The sequence below is a fragment of the Colletotrichum graminicola genome, assembly GCF_000149035.1.
Source record: "Colletotrichum graminicola M1.001 genomic scaffold supercont1.32, whole genome shotgun sequence".
Classification (NCBI taxonomy): Eukaryota; Fungi; Ascomycota; class Sordariomycetes; order Glomerellales; family Glomerellaceae; genus Colletotrichum; species Colletotrichum graminicola.
This window is the reverse complement of record NW_007361036.1, coordinates 281,784-301,672: the sequence shown is the minus strand read 5'-3', so window position 1 is coordinate 301,672 and position 19,889 is coordinate 281,784. Positions and strand designations below refer to the sequence as shown.

At 57.8% G+C, this 19,889-nt stretch overlaps 6 protein-coding genes across 6 annotated transcripts; 1 reads left to right on the top strand and 5 right to left on the bottom strand.

Moving 5' to 3' along the window:
* Positions 1–1,476: 1,476 nt before the first annotated feature.
* On the bottom strand, positions 1,477–3,490 carry GLRG_07747 (uncharacterized protein; the record flags this gene model as incomplete). Its single annotated transcript, XM_008098306.1, has 5 exons — positions 1,477–1,574; positions 1,631–2,151; positions 2,279–2,612; positions 2,694–2,916; positions 3,005–3,490. The coding sequence occupies 5 exons, from the start codon at positions 3,488–3,490 to the stop codon at positions 1,477–1,479; spliced, it is 1,662 nt and encodes a 553-aa protein (XP_008096497.1).
* Positions 3,491–4,011: 521 nt separating this feature from the next.
* Positions 4,012–6,495, bottom strand: GLRG_07746 (flavin containing amine oxidoreductase; the record flags this gene model as incomplete). Its single annotated transcript, XM_008098305.1, has 5 exons — positions 4,012–5,278; positions 5,333–5,410; positions 5,469–5,681; positions 5,753–5,992; positions 6,047–6,495. 5 exons carry the CDS (start codon positions 6,493–6,495, stop codon positions 4,012–4,014), a joined length of 2,247 nt encoding a protein of 748 aa, XP_008096496.1.
* A 2,301-nt stretch (positions 6,496–8,796) lies between these two features.
* GLRG_07745 (2-oxoacid dehydrogenase acyltransferase) lies at positions 8,797–10,269 on the bottom strand (the record flags this gene model as incomplete). The annotated part of the gene is made up of 2 exons (XM_008098304.1): positions 8,797–9,096; positions 9,187–10,269. The coding sequence occupies 2 exons, from the start codon at positions 10,267–10,269 to the stop codon at positions 8,797–8,799; spliced, it is 1,383 nt and encodes a 460-aa protein (XP_008096495.1).
* Positions 10,270–11,907: 1,638 nt separating this feature from the next.
* Positions 11,908–12,839, top strand: GLRG_07744 (protein tyrosine phosphatase-like protein; the record flags this gene model as incomplete). The annotated part of the gene is made up of 4 exons (XM_008098303.1): positions 11,908–12,130; positions 12,264–12,477; positions 12,569–12,708; positions 12,766–12,839. The coding sequence occupies 4 exons, from the start codon at positions 11,908–11,910 to the stop codon at positions 12,837–12,839; spliced, it is 651 nt and encodes a 216-aa protein (XP_008096494.1).
* Positions 12,840–13,487: 648 nt separating this feature from the next.
* Positions 13,488–15,699, bottom strand: GLRG_07743 (ATPase; the record flags this gene model as incomplete). The annotated part of the gene is made up of 2 exons (XM_008098302.1): positions 13,488–14,323; positions 14,388–15,699. 2 exons carry the CDS (start codon positions 15,697–15,699, stop codon positions 13,488–13,490), a joined length of 2,148 nt encoding a protein of 715 aa, XP_008096493.1.
* A 1,336-nt stretch (positions 15,700–17,035) lies between these two features.
* GLRG_07742 (glycosyl hydrolase family 3 N terminal domain-containing protein) lies at positions 17,036–19,456 on the bottom strand (the record flags this gene model as incomplete). Its single annotated transcript, XM_008098301.1, has 2 exons — positions 17,036–19,127; positions 19,245–19,456. The coding sequence occupies 2 exons, from the start codon at positions 19,454–19,456 to the stop codon at positions 17,036–17,038; spliced, it is 2,304 nt and encodes a 767-aa protein (XP_008096492.1).
* Between the last annotated feature and the right edge of the window lie 433 nt (positions 19,457–19,889).

Below are 19,889 nucleotides of genomic sequence, written 5' to 3'. Positions count from 1 at the left end.
GTGATGTTCCTACCTGATTGTTTATCATGGTAGGGGAGAGCCGAAAGACCCATGGGCTGCTGAAAGTCAGTCAGTTCCTCCTGGCATCCTCTACTACGTAGAACTGAGGCAAGGTGGCCGTTGTTATCGAGGCGCAGAGATGGTGATTTCGTCAGACTCATGCGCGCACTGAGAGTGGATGTACACCTGATGCTTGTCTTAAGATTTACTGTTTCAGAAGATCAGAGCCTTCAGACGCACCAGTGCCCCCCCCCCGTGGGATTTCTGACTCCATCACCACGCGGTCTGAGCTACCCTTGCATGCCATCCCTTGGTTGCATTGACAGGTGCGGGATGCGGTGGACGGGCAGGCAAGTCAATTCAATGGTAGGCATGTCGCCCACATCATCCGCCCTCAAGTGACACGATCTATCTCTCATCTTGGATACCGGCTTAGACGAGATTGGTTGAGAATCCCAACTGGGTGACTCGAGGTCCGTCTCGTGTGCACGAGCGCAGACAAAATTGACAGTTTTGACATGACGGGGTGATTCAGATACTGAAGGCGGATCCGGAATGGGCACTTTTCGTAATAAATTCAGGTCTCTGCCGCCCTTCGCCGGAATGTAACCTAAATCAAGTTAGTAGCCAATTAGACTGACAACCTCTCGGGAGAGCATCCCTAATGTCGTTTCCCACGCAGCTAACCTACCATACCTATATGCCCCCACGCTCAATTTGCGAGCCTTGGCGTCTGTTCCGCCACATGGATTCAGTTCCGTCAAGCAATAGTCTTAATTTATTATTGGGTACCGTTCACCGCCAGGGGACGATGCTTAGAACAGTACGCCATGCTTGGCATTTCTCCAGCGCGGGAGAGCTAAATATGACCCATCAACAAGTGCCTATTTCGGCATCCGGATGATTTTGGTTAAACGAAATTTGACAAGAAGGAGAGAGTGTTATATCGTTTCAGCTGCTCTATGGCAAGCATGTTTGGCTCTGGCATTTGGCAGTCTCGAGGGGGGTAGCTTATGCTGAATCCATGCCGTATAGCCGACACCTCCCTGCTCCTATTATCACGGGGACACCCAAAGTTTGGCTGTGTTCGGACCCAACCTCTCGCTTACAAGCTTCTGAGGCGTGGTTCTGAGTATCGCCCAATGTTTTGCTCTACCTAGACCAGGGCTTGCATTCAATACATGGGTGGAGCGGAATCTGTAACAGGGTTTGCTGCCGCGGTACGGAACAGAGTAGCAAGCTCTCTTCACGGAGCCCTTGTCCTTGTTTCCATTTTGCTGCGTGTACGCCGTACTCTGCTGTACAAACGCAGTCTTGCCGCCGCTAGCCTTCTTGAGTAGAGAACTCTTTTTGCCATTGGTACTCGAATCTGGTGCGAGACCATGGTGGGTTTGAAATGGGTTTGAAGACTTTCAAAATGTTTTGGTTCGCTTTAAGTAGACGAGTTCGTCTCGATTCCGTCTCGCTTCTTTGCGGCTAATCAAGTCGGGGCCCCTTGTATTTCTTGTTCGCGTAAACAAACCAGTTTGCCACAGAAAAGAGTCCCATTACACCCAGTACAACAATTGCATAGTCTTTTTACTGAATCAGCCAGAATGATCAACTGTATAGGGGCGGGGGGGATGCATACTCATGTTGGATGCAGAGACCGGCATAACCACAGGAAAGACGTAAAACACCAGGGCCAGAAGACCGTGAACAATCGTCAGAGAATTGGCAAGGAGCCCCGCAACGCCCGGCAGTCTGAATTTCCTCCGCGGCAGCACCTTCTCGAACGCCGCCGGTCCCCTGGCGCGGTGGTAGAGGGCCAATGCAGCAGGGAACGCGAAGCTGACCTGCTGGAGGATGAGGCCGGTGGCGACAAGGGCGTTGAAGGCCGTCGAAGACCCGAGGAAGACGCAGCCGAGAGCGAAGACGGGAAAGAAGTTGACGAGAAGCGCGTTGACGGGCACCCCGAGAGTGGGATGCACTTTTCGCAGGAAGGAAGAGAAGACGATTGCATCGTCGCGAGCGAATGACCATGTCAGTCGACTGGCCGTCTGCAAGGCGCCTGTGCATGCAAAGCAGCCGCAAACCGAGAGAATGACCACAAAGGCGGTTGCTGCCGCGCTTGACCCGGTCGCTTGAGACCATATCTCAAGGATAGGAAGCCTGTAAAGCAACGAGGTTATTAGTACGGCTCCCGGGGGATGTGGGATCCAAGATCCTTTGCATGATGGCATCGTCGTATCCACAGAAACCAGCATGGGGGGGGAGAGGAAAGATGGAACTATCTTACGGAGACGACAACACAGGCTCAAGATCAGCGAAGCCATACAACATGGCCACGCTAAAGGTAAAGGCCGACACGAAGCCGATGGTGACTGTTGAGATCAAGGCGCTTGGTATCGCGGAGGACGCGTTCGTGCACTCGTCTGCCAGATGAATAGCACCGTCGAGACCCGAGTAGATGAAGTTGGGGTTGAGCAGCCCCGTCAAGAAGACTATTCCGCGCGACGACCACCCGCTCTCGTTGATGAAAGCGGCCCAGACGAAGGCGTCATCCTGCTTGTGCTTCGACCGCGCCAGGCACGTAACGGTGATGACGACGAAGCCAGCGAGTGAGAGGAATACTACAGGTTTTCTTTTGGTCAGCCCGGCGCGCGGGTTTGCGCGGGGGGGGGGGGGGGGGGGGATCCGTCAATGCAGCCTACATCCAATATCGTGGATCCAAGCGGTACGATTCATGAGGAAAACGTTGTACGCGGTGAAGGCGACGTTGAAGGCCTGAAAGACCAGAAAGATGTGCCAGGTCTCGGGCACATACGTCGGGTCGAGGTAGGCCGCGAGGGAGAGAATGATGACGGGCATCTGGATGATGAAGCCGGCGCCGTTCGCGATCCAGCCGAGGAAGTTGATGGATCCGCAGCAGTAGCTCTAAAAGGCCGTCGTCATCATCGTGCTTTCATTTATCATACCCCGAAGCGCATCACATCACGAGGGATTCTAGGCGCGCACGACTTACGAGACCGCGGCTGACATGTCTTGGTGCCAAAATACTCGTCCAGTGGTACTGGCCCCCGGCAGTTGGGTAGACGGAAGCGATCTCGGCCATGCTCAGAGCGCAGGCACTCCCGAGCACGAAGATGAGTATGATGCCGTAGAGCAGAGTGACCGGCCCGCCCGAGGTGATGGATATGACGAGCGTTGCAGAGATCGCCGACCAGCTGTTGGTGATGTTCCATCCCAAACCGACGATCCCCAGAAGCCCGATATCTCGCTTTGCTGGTGACTCGAGACCGAGGCGATTGAGCTCTGCGTCCTCGTCGCTCGTAGTATCGGTAGAGACAACTGTTTCCGAATTGTTCAGCAGGGAAACCCCTTTTTGTTTTTTCCCCCTTCTCGAGGGATCTGGCTGCGTGCATTTTTCATCGTCGCCTCCATCATGTGCGCTTATCTTGGGCTGCGCCTTGTAATCACCTTGGCCGGAGGCCGCTGTTGATAATACCATCTCTGGCGGTTCGATGAGAGGAGAGAGTTTCAGGGAGTCTTTTTCACAGCATCAAAGGGCGCAGCAACTATTTGAATGATCAAGACTCCAGTCACCCCTGAGGGTTTTTCCGTGAATCGTTCAAGCACGCACCAAGGCGCAAGAGGAAAGTGGTATAAGCATATGGTCGTATCGCAGGCGTTGCAAGGATCGTCTGCGGTCATCTCAGTAGCTCGGTTCCGAACGTTCTTAGTCGTCCGCTCGAATCTATGTCGTTTTACCCAATGCGGTGTGATATAAGCTCAAAGATCTAGCCAATGGTTGTGATGCCACTGTCTGACAGCGGCATGGGTCGCAGTCAGAGCTTGCCTCGAGGAGGATTGGTATATATGGATGCAGTTTCAGCCGATTGCTGACCATCCCGAGTTTTACACAAATCCGGTCGTGAAACCACACCGTCATTCTCAGGTAAGAATTTGCTCCTTGATCAATATTAAGAGTTAAGCATATTTCTGTGGCGTTGTTTTGCTGGACGCATCGAGTCATAGAACCTCCATCAACGACTGCACCCCTTCCATCTTATCAAACTCCTCGATGAAGCACTCAATGACGCTGAGGATGCTCAGGGCGGCGCCGAACTTCATCGGCGTCTCCTTTCCGTCATGATAGTCAGGGTGGTCTATCAGTTCGCCGGCCTTTTGTCCCTTGCGGCGCATGGGCAGCTCCGTAGGCAGCGGGTAAAACGGGAGCCGCTCTCCGCCCTCCTCCTTTGCGTCCTTCTCCAGCAGGTCCATCGCGTCGAGGTACGGCTTGTAGCCCTCCCCGCCGAGCTCTTTCAGGCTGCCCTGGTGGAGGAGGTTGAACATGCTCCAGGCCGCGCGGACGACGCTCTCGAGGGCGCCGACGACCCAGGCGTGGTGCGCCGAGGCCGCCTCGCCCACGAAGTACAGCTGACCGAAGGCGTTGGGCTTCGTGATGGCCGGGTAGAGGTCCCAGAACTGGCACGGCCCAAAGTACGCGAACGCGCCCGCCATGTGGGGGTCGCGGTACCAGTCGTACGCGTGATGGGTGTCGTAGAGGCCGGAGATGAGGGCGAGAGTGTCCTCGTAGGGGCTCGCCACGCCGGAGTGCAGCATCGCCAGGTCGTGGAGGAGCACCTTCTTGAGCTCTTCTTCCCCGGCCGGCGAGTTGGACGATATCAGGCTCGCGATCCGCTGGGCCTCTTGGCCCCACGTGTAGGACACCAGCAGCACGGCAGGCTCGTCGACGTCGTCATGGATGTTGTACGACGGATAGACGCAGACCTGGAGCGGGAGATCGGTCCGCGCGAGACCGCCTTGCGTGATGTTAAAGGGCTTCTTTCTCCACCAGGCCTCCTTGAACCTCATGCCAACCTTGCACGAAGCGCCGTAGCCCAAGCAGCGGATGGCTTGCTTGGTATCCCATAGCAGACCGGCCTTCGACAGGTCCATGCGACCCATCGACCCAAGAGTCGTAGAGTTGAAAACGGTAAAATATCTCTCGTCCCTTTCCGCGCCGCCGCTGTCGGGCTTCGCCTTGGTATTGCGGATCTTGAGGGAGAGCTGCTCCGCCTTGTCCCGGTTGGGGCTGGCGTGGGCGTCCATTGCAACGACCTGGCTGTTGAACTGGATGCAGTCCGGGTTCTTGAGCTTCTTGCGCATCTCCTCCGCCATCTTTTGCGCGCCGCCGTCCACGCACCACCAGTAATCGTTGATAGGCTTTTCGGTGGCGAAATCCAAGTGTTCCAGGACGGCTTCCGTGAGGGACTGGTCATACCATCCGGTTCCACTGCGAAATGGAGAGTAAGCGAGGACACGCGCTGACGCGGTATATATGACTTACTAGGTTGCCGTTTCCATCCATTCAACGGTATTGTAGCTATATCCGGGCCCTGTGATCCCCAAGGACGGGTTTTCTTTGCTAAGGTATCACTATCAGCTTCGTTGCATGACGCCGAACTGGTCTTTGGCATCCTTACGAGAGGAGGAATTGGCGAACGCTCATCCGGTCCGACTGCCGTAGCATTTTCCAGAACAACTCCTCGTCGCCTGGCGCCTTGGCTTCGCTAGTCTTGACCGAACTAGCATCGAGCGAAGGGTCGGTCTTGCGCTTGTCCAGGCCGTCCTTCACGGCATCGATGTATGGACGAATGGCTTCCTCGAAAAGTGTGTTGGGGTCTACTTTGAGGAACCTAGGATGGCGCGAGAAGAGATTAGCCTGAACCTCTCAGACGACTGAAGCACAACACCAGCCGTAGCTTACTTCTCGGGTATCCTTTGATCTTCTAGGAGGCCCTTGTTGAGATCGTATGGGTCTACGACCCCTTCCATTTTGTAGACGCGGCCGACAGTGCGGCGGTCGTTGAACAGCGAGGGGCAAACATCTTTGGTGTCCTCCATGAAGTACTGCACAAGAACGGGAGGGTCCTCGGGCCGCTTGCGGGGGTTCGGCTGTCCCTTTTCTATCTTCTTGATGCCCAAGAATTCAAAGAGACGGAAAGTTCTGCGCCCATCAGTCAGCATTGAGTGCCGTCCCGGCCTTGTCCCGTGTACATACCTGTCCATGACGGTGTTATCGGGGAAGCGCATGGCGCCGACATCGTAATAGTCGTGCACCCGCTTGGGTGGGTCATCGAAGTAGTGCGTGAACAGCCGTCCGCCGAACCGCGTCTTGTCAGAGGCCTCGAGGATGTCGTAGTCGATCTTGAGACCTTTGACGTTCTCGCACACCCAGTCGAGCAACAGGGCGGTGAAGAGGCCGGCGACGCCGGCTCCCACGATGCCCACCCTGAACTCGCCGGGCTTCTCCGGGGTGAGGCCTCCGGTGGTGACGGGTTCGGTGAGCTCGGCGAGGCCAGCAACGTTGTTGGGGATCGGCGTGCCCGATTTCATGTCACGCAACCTCGATGACACCAATTGGACGTCCCTCTCAAACGTTGTGCGCGACACATAACGAGCCCACTGTGACTTGTATGAGTCAACGGGTTCAGATACTTCGGTAGACATGGTGAAGGCTTTGGAGGATTAAGTTGATGCAAAAGTAATGTGAATTGGTGAATGACAGCTGCTGGTAATCAAGGTGGAGTCCAAGCTGGAAAATGAGAGGACCTCCTTGATATTTATAACAACCAGACTCGAATCCTGTTCCGAGGCTCTCGTTATCAAAACAATAATACAACCCGAATCCGGCAGGCGGACTTACCGCCAGCCAAGTCTCGATATCTAACTTCAGCTCCCATTAGTTCCGCCGCGCGCGGTACAGGCTGCGCATTACAAGAGCGTTTTCATCTATGCCGTCTTCGCCTCCGTAATCCTGACCTATGGCTGTTGATCAAAATTCCGAATAAGAATGAGAGTACAGCAGGCAGTCTGCGGCTGGCTGAACACTTTAGAGCCCCCCCCCCCCCCCCCCCAAGACAGATTCAGTATTGGGTGCGCTAGCCAAAGCAAGTTTAGATGGAGGCGCAAGAACCGTAGCTGAACATTCGATGTTACTAACTAAACTCAGACATCCTGTCCATAACGGGGCACTGAGCGGTTGATTCATTGGACACTATTCGGAATCCTGCACGTTCTGATTGGGCGCGCGGGCACGCAATGTCTTGGATCTCGCCAGTCTAGACCTCCCGCGCCATGCTTCAAACGGCCGCAGACACGCCGCCGAGTTTGCATGTGCCCAAGACGCCGGAACAGCCTCCCGCTTAGCCCTTAGTACTGGATTCATGGCTGAGACATGGTACGTGCCGACTCTCATCGACTACCTACATGGGGTGGGCAGGGTTGACAGTGTCCTATTATTATGAACAGCTGGATACATACGGTACACCGAATCAACATCAAACGCGCTGTATCTACAGCGATTCCTGTGATTTCCTGTCCTTTTTTGTCTCTAAATTGTATTTCTTCTCCAAGGCTGTTAAAATTGCCCGACAATGTAAAGTTGTGTCAGAATGATCATTATGACCAGGCATAGACATAGCAAGGCATAAGCGAAGAGCTTAGTTAGAGAAATGAGACAGTAACATGTTTGGATGAATATAGCACCAACCATGTCGGGCGGATAATACTGAGCCTAAAGATTACTTTAGATACATTATGATAGGGCATCGTCAAACACCCCTCCCAGATAGGTACGTGAACATGCATCAGCCGGGTGAGAGCAGGTAAGTGAAGAGGGCCACGCTCGAGTAACGTAGATGGCCGCCATCGTCTCTAACGGTTCATCCGCTTATTATTGACCTTGTAGAAATCTGCCATGAAGAACAAGTGCTTCGTCAGCCGCTTCGAATCACACAAGCCACACGTCAATATTACATGACCCGGCATCAGGACTATGCCGAATCTTGTCCATCGCTTACGACAGATCTTTGGACTAAACAGCCACTGATCATTCCTCACTTGTCGGATGGTATACGCCCATGACAGAAAATCGGGGCAAGTCTGAAAGAAAGTCACCACACGGTCTCGCATCTGCGAGGAAACGTATCGGCAAGCTGTTACGGTCATCACTATGGCCATCAGGATTGGATATGACGGCCCGCATGAACATGAGTACATTCAGTCTTTGATTTTTGGTGTTAAGCTGATGATGGCCATCAATCACACTGTCCAGAACCAAGCAATCCGGCTGATGGCCAATCGGATGTCGAAGCCGAAAGAATGGTCGGCTCCCCTCTGGGACCTCCGCCTCCGGAAAATACAATACGTTTAGTGTAGCGCGTATTCTAGCTCCCCTTCCAAAAACAAAGAGGCGCCGCGATCGGTGCGGGAGGATAACGCCACCTTCGCGACGGGCCGCCTGGATGATGCCACACGGGGGGAGCTTGGACGGGGGTGCCTGTCTAGCCCGAGTCCTGTCGGTCCGAATGCGGTGCAAACGCGACGAATGAAGATTGTCGGGGTTAGGGTTAGGGTCAGGTATTGTCAACGGGAAAAGAGGACGACGGCGTATGTTGGACCTTCTATCTCTCTCTCTCTCTCTCTCTCTCTGTGTGTGTATCTATTATCCACGACCGAAATTCACCCAATATGCTGCAGTTTGCGCCCCCTCCAATGCCCGCAAGGCCATGCTATCAGCCCGGTCCCGCCCATTTACAAAGTAAAAATACAGATGCTCTAGGTTGTTGGCCCCTCGTCTGCGAGCAGTCCCATGGCGCTCTTCTCCCCGCTGTATCCCCTCTACCTCTCTATGTGTATGTGTGTGTGTGTGTGTGTGTGTGTGTGTGTGTGTGTGTATGCGTTGCAAGAGTGTGCATAGTGTATGTGCTCTCTCTCCCTCTCCCTCTCTCTGGCGGACTGTACGGAAAATTAAGCCAGCAGGAGGCTGGCGGGGTCCTCGATATACCTCTTGACGAGGTTGAGGAAGGTGACGGCCTCGCGGCCGTCGATGAGGCGGTGGTCGTAGGTGACGGTGATGTACATCATGGGGCGGATCTCGAGCTTGCCGTCGACGACGACTGGGCGGTCCTTGATGCCGTTCATGTTGAAGACGGCGGCCTGGGGGTAGTTGATGACGGGGGTGCCGAACATGGAGCCGAAGACGCCGGGGTTGCTGATGGAGAAGTTGCCGCCCTCGAGGTCGGCCATGGCGAGCTTGCCGTCGCGGGCCTGATGGTGTTCGTGTTAGCATTTGCTCGCTCTCGGGGGTTCAGTGAGAGAGAGAGAGAGGGTGGGGGAGGACAGGGGGCAGAAACTCACCTTGGCAGCCAGCTCGGCGACGCCGCGCTCGATGCCGATGATGTCGAGGGCGTCGACGTTGCGCAGGACGGGGGTGACGAGGCCCTTGGGGGCGCTGACGGCGATGCTGATGTCGACGTAGTCGCGGTAGGTGATGATCTCCTTCTCCGTGTCGATGGCGGCGTTGAGCTGGGGCACCTGCTGGGCGGCGAGGCAGGTGGCCTTTGTGAAGGCGCCCATGTAGCCGAGGCGCACGCCGTGGCGCTTCATGACGGCCTCCTTGTTCTGGGCGCGCCAGGCCATGAGGGCCGACATGTCGACCTCGTTGATGGTGGTCAGCGAGGCCGTCGCGTTCTGCGACTGCTTGAGCTTGGTGGCGATGGTCTTGCGCATGCGCGAGAGCTTCTCGACGCGCTCGCCGCGGGAGAAGGCGCCGGAGGCCGCCTGGGGCTGCTGCTGCTCAGAGGCGGCGGGGGCGGGCTTGGGGGCCGGCGCGGGCTTGGTCTCCTGCTTGGGGGCGGGGGCGGGCTCCTTCTTCTGCTCTTGCGCCGGGGCGGGAGCGGCGGCGGCGGCGGCGGCGGGCTCGGACTTGGGCTCGGGCTTGGCGTCGTCGGCCTTCTTGGGCTTGTCGGCGGCGTCGGCGGGCGCGGCGCCGGTCTCCATGCGGGCGAGCTTCTGGCCGACCTCGACAGTGTCGCCCTCGGCGACGAAGAGCTCGAGGATGGTACCCTCCTGGGGGGCGTTGACGGCGACGTCGATCTTGTCCGTCTCGATGCTGGCGACCTCCTCGTCGGCCTCGACGCGGTCGCCGACCTGCTTGCCGAGGGAGGCGACGGTGCCCTCGGTGATGGACTCGGCCATCTGGGGCACGGTGATGATGACCTCGCCGTGCTGGATGCGCGTGGTGCTGAAGGAGCGGTACCGGGAGGAGGAGGACACGCCGAAGAAGACGGCGTATGCGCTGGGGACGGACCGCGTGGCAGTGACGAGGGACCGGGTCGACGCTTTCGGGGCGGCGTTGGCGATGTGGGATCGGGCGGCGGAGGCGAGTCTCGTCGAGGGCCTGGCCATGCGGCCGACGGTCTGGATCTGGGGGCGCATCATGGTCGCGGGTATGTAGTATGAGGGAGGGGGGAAGAAAGATGTCGAAGAGGCGGTCGGAGCTATCGATCGGGGGAAGGGCAGTGGTGTCAAGCAAAGCGTCGTGAGACGTCGTATGTTTGTTGTGAGGACGAGAGACCGGAAAGAGAGTCGGGAAATATGCCCGAGGGAAAATTGACGTCGAAGCTTCTTTTGGGCGCGCGCAACACAAAAACCGGCCGCCGCTTTAACCCACCGAGGACCCCTTTATCTTGCGCTTTGGGCCTTGGCTACCTTTCTCGTCATTCCCATTGCAGCGGTGGACGGCCTTTTTTTCTTTCCCAAGGGGCTTTCCCAAGGGGATTTGACTTGTGTGCCCAGTCGCCGAATTATTGACGGTTTTGACGGTTACAAACAATGGGAATCTGGTAAGCCAAACATGTTTCGGTGGAATTACCCGGTCACCGACTTCAGCTTTGTTCCAAGATATGCGTGGATATACTGCAGATGTCAAAGCTGGGTGTAACAAAGAAAGCATTGGAATTGCATTCAGAAGTCAGTCTTTTTCCACGAATTTCCCACGGAAGACTACGTTGGTCTCCAGTTGAGGAGCAGCTCCGGGCTGAAGATATCGTGATATTCGTCCGCATTCGCAATATGTAAATGGCCAGGGGAGAAGCTCAAGAGCTGGTACCGAAGCTCAAGCAAAGGAGCAACCGACTCTCTGACACTACTCCGTATAAACATAAATAAACCCTCTTTATCTCCAGCGTTCCATTCATACATGCTCACCAAACACGCTCAAACTGTCATCAGACACACGGATCCCGTCGCCAAGATGGCAGCTACTATCGTGACAACCTCCCCCGGCAGACACGTCTTAAAGCGGCATCAGGCCCGGTAAAACGCCTGGGAAGAAACCGGAAGGGGGTCTTCTTCGCCTTCTTCCGTCCCGCGGGAACGAGAGCTGCTGCTTCTCTGGCCTCCCGGGTTTGGAGGTTTCCACAGCTTTTGCCAAAGGCCACGCCGCCATTGGCCAATTGGAGCAGACCCGCCCGTGGCAGCTCCGGTACGTACCGTCTCGCGGCAGGGGTTTTCGGCTTCTGTAACCAGTCACCGTCCCGTCGCTCCCTCCGTCCGTACTCTACTAGGTATGTTAGGTAGTGCACCTGTGCGGAGTACACGTCGTGTAGCTTAGCTATCCCAGAACGGATCCCAGTTCGTGTCCGTCCTTTGACGGCCGGGGGGGCCCAATCAATGTATAAGTGATTTTGACCGTGTGTCAGTCAGTCAATACATTGTATCCGTACCGCGGGTGGAGTTTGAAATCTTGTTTTGGTCTTTTTTTCTCTTTTTTTTTTTTTCCGAGGTTCTCAAAGCGTTAGTCAGCATATGCCTCGGCAGCGAAGACATGCTGAGCTAAGCAGCCAAAGTGCGCGTAAAACGTGGGCACCCTGAACCTCTCGAATTTCGCTACCAAAAAGAAGATGAAAAGAAAAGTGATAGATAGTGTGGCCCGAGCTCCTTTTTTTTTCTTTTTTTTTTCTTTTCTTTCTTCGAATGCGACACTGCAAAGAAGTTGAAGGCATTGAGAGCTTTTCAAGAGTGTGAATCAACAGGTCTTTAATCCCCCGCTCCCTAATCCCAACTTCAAAACAAGCAATGGCCGCTAAGGGCCAACGCGCAGAGAGCGGCGTGCGCGTCGCGTACCTGACGCTCTATAACGCCATCTTCGCCTCCCTCTGGGCCTCCGTCCTCTTCACTGTCGCCGCCACCATGTCGGCCGGCGGCGGCGGCGGCGCACCCGCCGTCTATGAAGCCGCCGAGGCCCGCTCGCGATGGGTGCAGACCCTCACCCTCATCGAAGTCGTGCACTCCGCCCTCGGTGAGACCGTCCCATTGCGCGTGACACCCGTCCGGAGCCGGACTCGGACCCGGACTTGACATATGAGAGAGAGCGAGAGAGAGACACCATCCGAGACACAAACCCGCTAACACCCCGGAACCGCCCACCCCAGGCCTCGTCAGGTCCCCCGTCGGCACCACCGCCCTCCAGGTCGTCGCCCGCACCATCATCGTTTGGATGGTCTGCTATAGCTTCCCCGCTACTACCGCCTCCTCCGCCGCCTATGTCTCCCTGCTGCTGTCGTGGGCCGCCGCCGACACCGTCCGCTACGCCTACCTGGCCCTGAACCTCCACGGCAAGGCCCCCGCCGCCCTCGTCTGGCTGCGGTGAGTCCCCCTCAAAATCCATCTACTCCCATGTCCCGGGGAGGGGGCGGCGAAGAGGGCAAAACAAAAGCTAACAAAATCCTTGCCTCAGCTACACCATGTTCTACCCCCTCTACCCCGTCGGCATCGCCTCCGAGTTCTGGCTGCTGTACCTCGCCGTCGAGCCCGCCCGGCGCGTTAGCGCCGCCCTGCCTCCCGTCTTCTACTTCTGCCTCTGTCTCTACGTCCCAGGTATGCGCGCGCCCACGCCCTTTCCGCCCTCCGGCAGAAGCTGACCGCCCCCCGTAGGATCGTACGTCATGTACACTTACATGATCAAGCAACGCAGGAAGACGCTGTCGAAGCTGGGCAAGTCTCAGTAGCGGCGGGCTTGGTCTGTCCGGATGGGACAACGGGCCACAAGCCCTGCCGCCTGAGACCGAACGTCAGCGCCGTGGGACTTTCCCCCCTTTATTAGAAGGGGATTGCCGCGCTGGGGGGGGGAACAACTTCCTCGTAGCTGGTCGTCGGCGGTCCGTCTAGCCCGGACAGGAGAGACTTTCCCATCAGATGCCGCTGCCGCTCGATAGTTCCGAGCGACGACCTTTCAGGGTCCACACTGCATCAGAGCCAGCCCCGACCGAGGCGCTGTATTAGCTAGCCAGGTCGACTTACGCTTTGTCGGTGGTTCGCCAACTCTAGGCATCCAGGCTCCCCGTTCTCCGGGGGAAGCAAAAAGAAAGACGGACGCCGGTAAGATAACTGGCAGGGGGTAACTGTAGCCGATACACACTGCTGGTTGCCCACCTTCGACGCGGTAGCGTTTTTGTCCAATACCTATATGGTCCTCGTCGTACTCAGACATCAAGGAACAACTAGATTTCATGACAGCCTTGTCTCCATTAAGGAGACGTGTGGGTGGGGACTCAGGCTGCCTTCGTCTGATCGTTAACAGGAAGGTTTCTCTATACCCCCCCCCCCCCCCCCCCCCCCCCTCGGCCAACAGACATACTCCCATGGAGGTGTGGTTATTAGTTGTACAAATCGTCGTCGTCCTCCGCGTGCTTCTGTTTGGACGCGTGGGGGCTCGTCACCCTGATGCCGTTCTCCAGCCTCGCCAGGCTCATCTCGTAGCCCTTGTGGTCGCACCACTTGGACACCATCTTGACCGCCGTCTTGATCTCGCGCCCGTTCAGCTGCCACTGTCCCAGCTCCTTGATGTCCTCGTCCGAGAGCGGCACCAGACCGTCCGCCTTCTCGTCACCCCCCGCCGGCGGCAGCCTGCCCAGGAACTTGCGCCAGATGAGCCCGCGCGAGTCCGGGCTCAGCGCCTTGAACAGCAGGTGCAGGCTCACGCGGCTGCGGAACGCCGTGTCGATGGTGTTGTACAGGTTCGTCGTCAAGAAGATGATGCCGCGGAAGTACTCGAGCTCGCGCAGGAAGATGGACACGAGCTCGTTGCGCGCAATGTCGTTGGGGTTGCGCTCGGCCATGAAGACGTCGGCCTCGTCCAGCAGCACGACGGCGTCCCACTCGGTCGCCATCTCGAACACCCGCTTCACCTTCTCCCCCAGCGTCGACGGGTTGATGCCCAGGTCCTCGGCCTGCAGGTAGAACAGCGGCCGGTGCGTCCGGTCCGCCACCGCCTCCGCCGTGAGCGTCTTGCCCGTCCCCGGCGGGCCGCTGAGGAGGATGATGAGCCCCTGCCCCTTGCCCACGATGACGTCCTCCATCGCGCTCCTGCCGCCGCGGCCGTGGTTCTCCACGAACGACAGGACGAGGTCCTTTTGCTGCTCGTCGTAGACCAGGTGGTCGTAGGCCGTGTCGTTCCACGTAATCGGCGCAATGTCTTCCACGTAAAAGGCCACTGTTCATGTCAGTAACAACACCCGTGCTGATTGAACGAGAGAAGGGAGGGCCCAACCACGTACGCCAGACCTTGTTCTTCAAAGCGAAACCTTCAATCAGCGGAGACATGAAGACCAAGTCATCCTCCCGCGCGAGCATCTCCTCCTTGTTCCTCTGCTGCTTCTTGGCGGCGAGATGCCTGCCGCCGCCAGTCTCTGTCTTGATGGGGTCGGCGTCTTTCGTCGCGTCAGCGCCCTCGTTGGAGAAGAAGATTTCTTCATGAGAGACAACGCGGTTCCGCCGCGTGTTCGCGTCGTCCTGCTCCCTCTTGCCCCGGGCGCGCTCGTACTTGTTGAACCCCACAACGTCGACGAGGATCCTGCCCTCCACGTTATACCTGCTCTTCTCGCCCACCGCGACGCCGGTGTAGGTGCAGTACGTCAGCCCCTGGAGGTCGAGGACCCTGGTTCCCCGGGCGAGCGTCCGCCGCATCATGCCTTCCTTGTCCTCGTGGAACTGCAGGGGGTAGTGGTCGAGGTCGCGGATCGGCCTGTTGCCGGCGAACTTTGGGATCTGCAGCTTGTGGTCGCTCCAGACGAAGGTCTCGCCGTTGAAGGTGAGGATCTTGCAGTTGACATTCAGCACCACGGTTCCCTCGGCCCTCTCGTAGGCCGTGCCCTCCACCTTGCACAGCATCTCCGTGTTGCAGGCGCTGCTGTAGACGACGGAGCCTCTCGGGAAGTATGTCCAGGCCATCTTGAAGTGGATGAGACAGCTCGACTGCAGCTTCCGCTTCTTCTCGCGCGTCTCGCCGAGCACGTCATCCAGAGTGCGGACGAGGAGCTGCAGATAGCCCTTGAGCGAGCTGTCGTCGGTTGTCCTATACAAGTCCAGGATGTCGTCGTAGCAGAAGAACAAAGGACGGAAGGGGGCCTCGAAGGTTGCAGTGTCGTTGGGGTCTATGTGGAAATCCTCTTTCTTGAGTATCGGCTCCAGGGCGGCGACAAGAGTCGGGTTCTGGATGCTGATTTGGTGGTAGGCCAAGGAGAAGCGGCCGCCGATGATGGGTTTGTCCATGTCCTTGATCTTGTAGACCTTGATGGCAGGACGGTCCTGGCTCTCGGCGGCCTTCTTGCTCATTTGTTTGGGGGGGAAGTCGACCCAGTCGTAGACGCCTCCGCAGCTGTTCTTTCCCTCGTAGAGGGTCTTGACGGTGGCATCGACGCCGAACGTCGGGTTCTTGGCGGGCTGCTTCTTGAGGTCCTCGTCCGAGAGGCTGCCCTCGATGTCCTGGATGGGCCGGCCGACGTCTTCCTTGTGGGGCAGTAGCCTGCAGCGCATCTTCCAGGCCTTTTCGGAGAGAACCTCCTTGTCAAAGACGTCGGTGATACCCATCGTGGCAGCTCAATATTTTGAGACGACTCCGAACTGTTTACTGGGAGGCTTGATATGAGGACGAGAAGATGAAATGGAGTGGGATTGGACCGAGCACGGAATCAAACAAGAGATGAAGAGATGCTCATATGTAGATGCCTGTTGAATAAGCCCGGAGGCAGCAGCCTTGTTCATGCAATGTCGAAGCTACGGCGGCTGCGCCAGCTTGCAGGACTTGGGGCAGGACGCGTTGGTTTGCGACCCGTGAGGCAACCAAGGCGGGATGTCCTAGTGGCTTTCCCAAGTTCATCGTAAACGCAGGACTCAGCCCCGGATGCCGGTGAGTGAAAAGCGACCAAAGAGCAAGCCACACACGCCATGGCGGCCGGGGCAGCGTGGCCGGGCAGTCAGGTTGCACAATGACAGCTGGCCGAGGACCATGGGGTTGAGATACGCGGCCAGAGAGACCAAGACTCGGTTTCGGTGATGGTTCAGTATCATTTTCTTCATTCCATTGCGCATTTGGTTATCGAGTCCCATGGGAGGGTGATGGTTTAGGCAGCGAGGGATGGATATCGCGAGTACGATGGAAGAGTGACAAAGTGACAACGTGACACAAGCCCCAACGTTCCTGCCGGCAGGTAGCACGGACTAATGCACGGGCCATCCATGGTGGGTCCGGGTCGCGGCCTCGCTTAACGGATTGAGCCATTCGGAGCTAACTAAATATGTGGGTCCATGCGCTAGCCCCGCGTCGCCGCCCCCAGTCCGACGGTTGCCTCGTCCAGGCACTCACTCACTCACTCACTCACTCACCCACTCACTCACTCACCCACTCACTCACATCTCTGGTGGTGTGTATAGACAGACTCTCGGACAATGTGTCCGCCTTGAGCGTCGCAAACGCACCAGCCAAGGTACTTTTTGGCCTCAATGTGGTGGCCATGAACAAGTTTGACTGGGCCGAGCTGGTCAACTGCCTTTGCGGCCATCGGCCTACGCAGTAGATGGCTGATCGAGCGGGTTGACTTGTCCGGGAGCGCCCGCCGCATCCAGCAAACCCAGTTTCCCTCCAGCGCCATATCGGATCAAGTTGCAATGGATGAATGAATGCAAGGACGGGTCAACTCTAATACCAGGCTATCCATGCGATGTTCGATGCACCTTGTTGTGGGTGGCTTTCGATATGTCACGGTCCAGAGACGGGCGTATCATCTTTTGATCTTTATGTTATCTTGAGTCGACAAACAGGCCTAGCATTGACACCATCTTGGGAGTTTTCTTGGTCATCGAGGATTGCATTTACATGTCCCAATTCGCCACGCATAGGTATACCATTCATGTGGCACCCGATCCCTTAGCTGGGCGGGGCCGGCCACTTGTCGAGCACCGCTTCCTCGCCCTCGAGAGTGAACGCGGCGGTTGCCAACGTCGGCTCGTCGATCGTGATGGTGTATTCGCCGGGGTAGAGCACCGTGTTCCCCTGCTCGTCGTGGCGCGCAATATCGCCAAGCGTCCACGCGAGGTCCACTGTCGCCGTCTCCCCGGGCGCCACGTCGCGCAGCCGCTTGTAGGCCGAGAGCGTCTTGATGGGGTACGGCCGAGGCCCGTACTCGCCCGACAGGTACGCGAGAGCCACGTAGTCGGAGGTGCGGTTGCCCGTGTTGGTGATGCTGACCGGCAGCGGCGGGGCCGGGCACGTGTCCGGGTGCTCGTTCCCGCACCCGACGAGGTCCGCGATCCTCAGCGTCTTGGGGAATGCGCCCCCGACCTCCGCCTTGAATGTCGTGTAGTGGAGGCCGAACCCGAAGCGCTTGATGGGCTTGTCGTACCACCGGTACGTGCGTCCAGGGTACTGGGACGTCGGCCGGAGGTCCATGCTCGTCATCGGGATCAGGTCCGTGTAGTTCGACGGGTACTGCGTGACGGGCAGGCGGCCCGCCGGGCTCTTTTCGCCCGTGATGAGCTTCATGATGGCGACGCCGCCGTCCTGGCCCGGCCAGTTGGCCCACAGGATCGAGCTGACCTCGTCAAGCTGCAATAGGGGCGTGTCATCCAGCTGGTCGCCGAGCAGGTTGACCACGAGCGGCTTCCCCAGCGCGCTCAGCTTCTTGATCAGCATCAGCTGCGCCTCCGGCCACTCGAGGTCCGTCCGGTCCAGCGTCTCGCCCGCCGCCGAGGTGTCCAAGCCGCCAAAGTAGAGGATGTAGTCCGCCCCCTCGGCTGCCTCCAAGGCGGCGGCCGTCCAGTTGTCGCTCGCGTTGTTCCTCTGCAGAACGGGCCCCGACGCCAAGGTGATGTCCAGGCCGAGCTGCCGGGCGGCGTACGCCGGGGTGTGGAGGTGCGCGGCTCTCCCGCTGTAGCCTCCCTGCAGCTTGTCCGGGGCGTCGGCCCAGAAGCCAATCATGGCCACCTTGTGGGAGGGCTTCAGATCCAGAGGCAGAGTGCCGTTGTTTTTCAGCAGGACAATCCCCTCCACGGCGGCCTGGAGCGCGAGGCTCTGGGCCTCGGCCGAGTTGACATCCTTCCAACCCAGCTTGGCGTAGATGGCCTCGTGCCCGTCAAAGTAGCCCGCCCGGACGAGACCCTCGTAGAGCCGGAGAAGCGCCCTGTCGACGGTCTCTTCCTTGAGCAGGCCCTGGGACCAGGCTCCGGGGATGTCCGACGAGCCGGTATACTCGCAGCTTGTGTCCATGCCGGCCTCGAAGCAGATGGCAGTGCCGGCGGCGTTGGTGGGCGCGTACTTGTGATTTGCCGAGACATCGAGCACGGCCTCGCAGTCGCTTGTGACGTAGTTGTTGTGTTCCGTCCAGTTCCAGTGCTCCCGCAGGATGTTCTGCAGAAGATACTCGTTGGCGCACGACGGCACGCCGTTGACGGCGTTGTAAGCGCACATGATGGAACCGACCTTGGAGTCCCGGGCGCACTGCTGGAAGGGCATCAGGTAGTACTCGGCAAGGTCCTGCGCCGTGATCTTGGCGTCGAAGTCGTGCCTGCTGGTGCCGTTCCAGTCCTCAAAGTCGTTGCCGGCGTAGTGCTTGCACGTCGAGATGACGCGGCGCTGCTCCCCGGGGACGGGCCCGTCGAGACCACGCGTGATGTACTCGGCGTAACGCTTGACCCGTAGCACATCCTCCCCGGGCGTCTCGGACCCGCGGCCCCATCGCGGGTCCTTGAACGGGTTGACGTTGGGCGTCCAGTAGTCTAGCCCGGCCCAGCCGGCGTTTCCCCAGGCCCGGGCCTCGATGCCGATGGCGGCGCCGATCTGCTCAATCAGCTCGTCGTCGAACGCCGCCGCCATCAGAAGCGGCATCGGGTACGACGTGGACGAGTTGAACTCCACGTCGCCTTCGGGGAAATACGTCCCCGGAGCGTAGGCCACGCCATGAAGCGCTTCGCTCCACCAGTTGTACGCGGGCAAGCCGATGCGGGGAGCTCCCTGCGCCTTGCTTCACGAGGCGTCAGTTCTTCGCCAAACTCACGTAGAAAAAGGAAAAGAAAAAGAAAGAAAAAAGAAGAAGAAACAGACGACGACATCTGTTTGTTTGTTTGTTTCTGTGACGTACCTGACTAGGTTCTGCAGCTTCTCCTCGACGGTCAAGGCCTTCACAAGAGCCGCCGCACGCTCCGGCGGAGACAGCGTGCGGTCACAAACCTTGTTCACGGACAGGGTCCCATTGACACAGTTGGGGTAACTCTGTCGTCGAGATTCGGGGTCTTCCTCCTGCGTCACGACGGACACGACAGCACCGAGGACAATGAGCCAAGTAGACTTCATCTTGAATCGCGCAGTATGTATTGCAGTGTGTAAATACCGAATACGGGCAAAAGTCACCCCAGATCACCGGCTTCTCATACAGCAAGGAGACCTGTGAATCCCTCGCGGGATATATAGGCAGCACGATCTAGATGGAGTCATGCCATGTCATTGCCCTGTTCTGAATGACCTGGCTAATTGCCTTCCTCCGCAATTTGCTATGCGGGGAGATAGACTAGATCGTCGAAACGAGACAACATCATTGGGGCGGGTCGAGCCCGGGATGCAGATGAGGAGAATATTCGATTCTGGATAAATTGCACATGCAGGAACGTAGTAGCATGGCGGAAGTATTCACCATCCAACCTGCAATCTTCTCCCATCAATCTCGAGCACCACTTCCCGGGCAGCCGACTTTATCCAGTGGGGTACAGTCACCGGATGCGCAACCCGT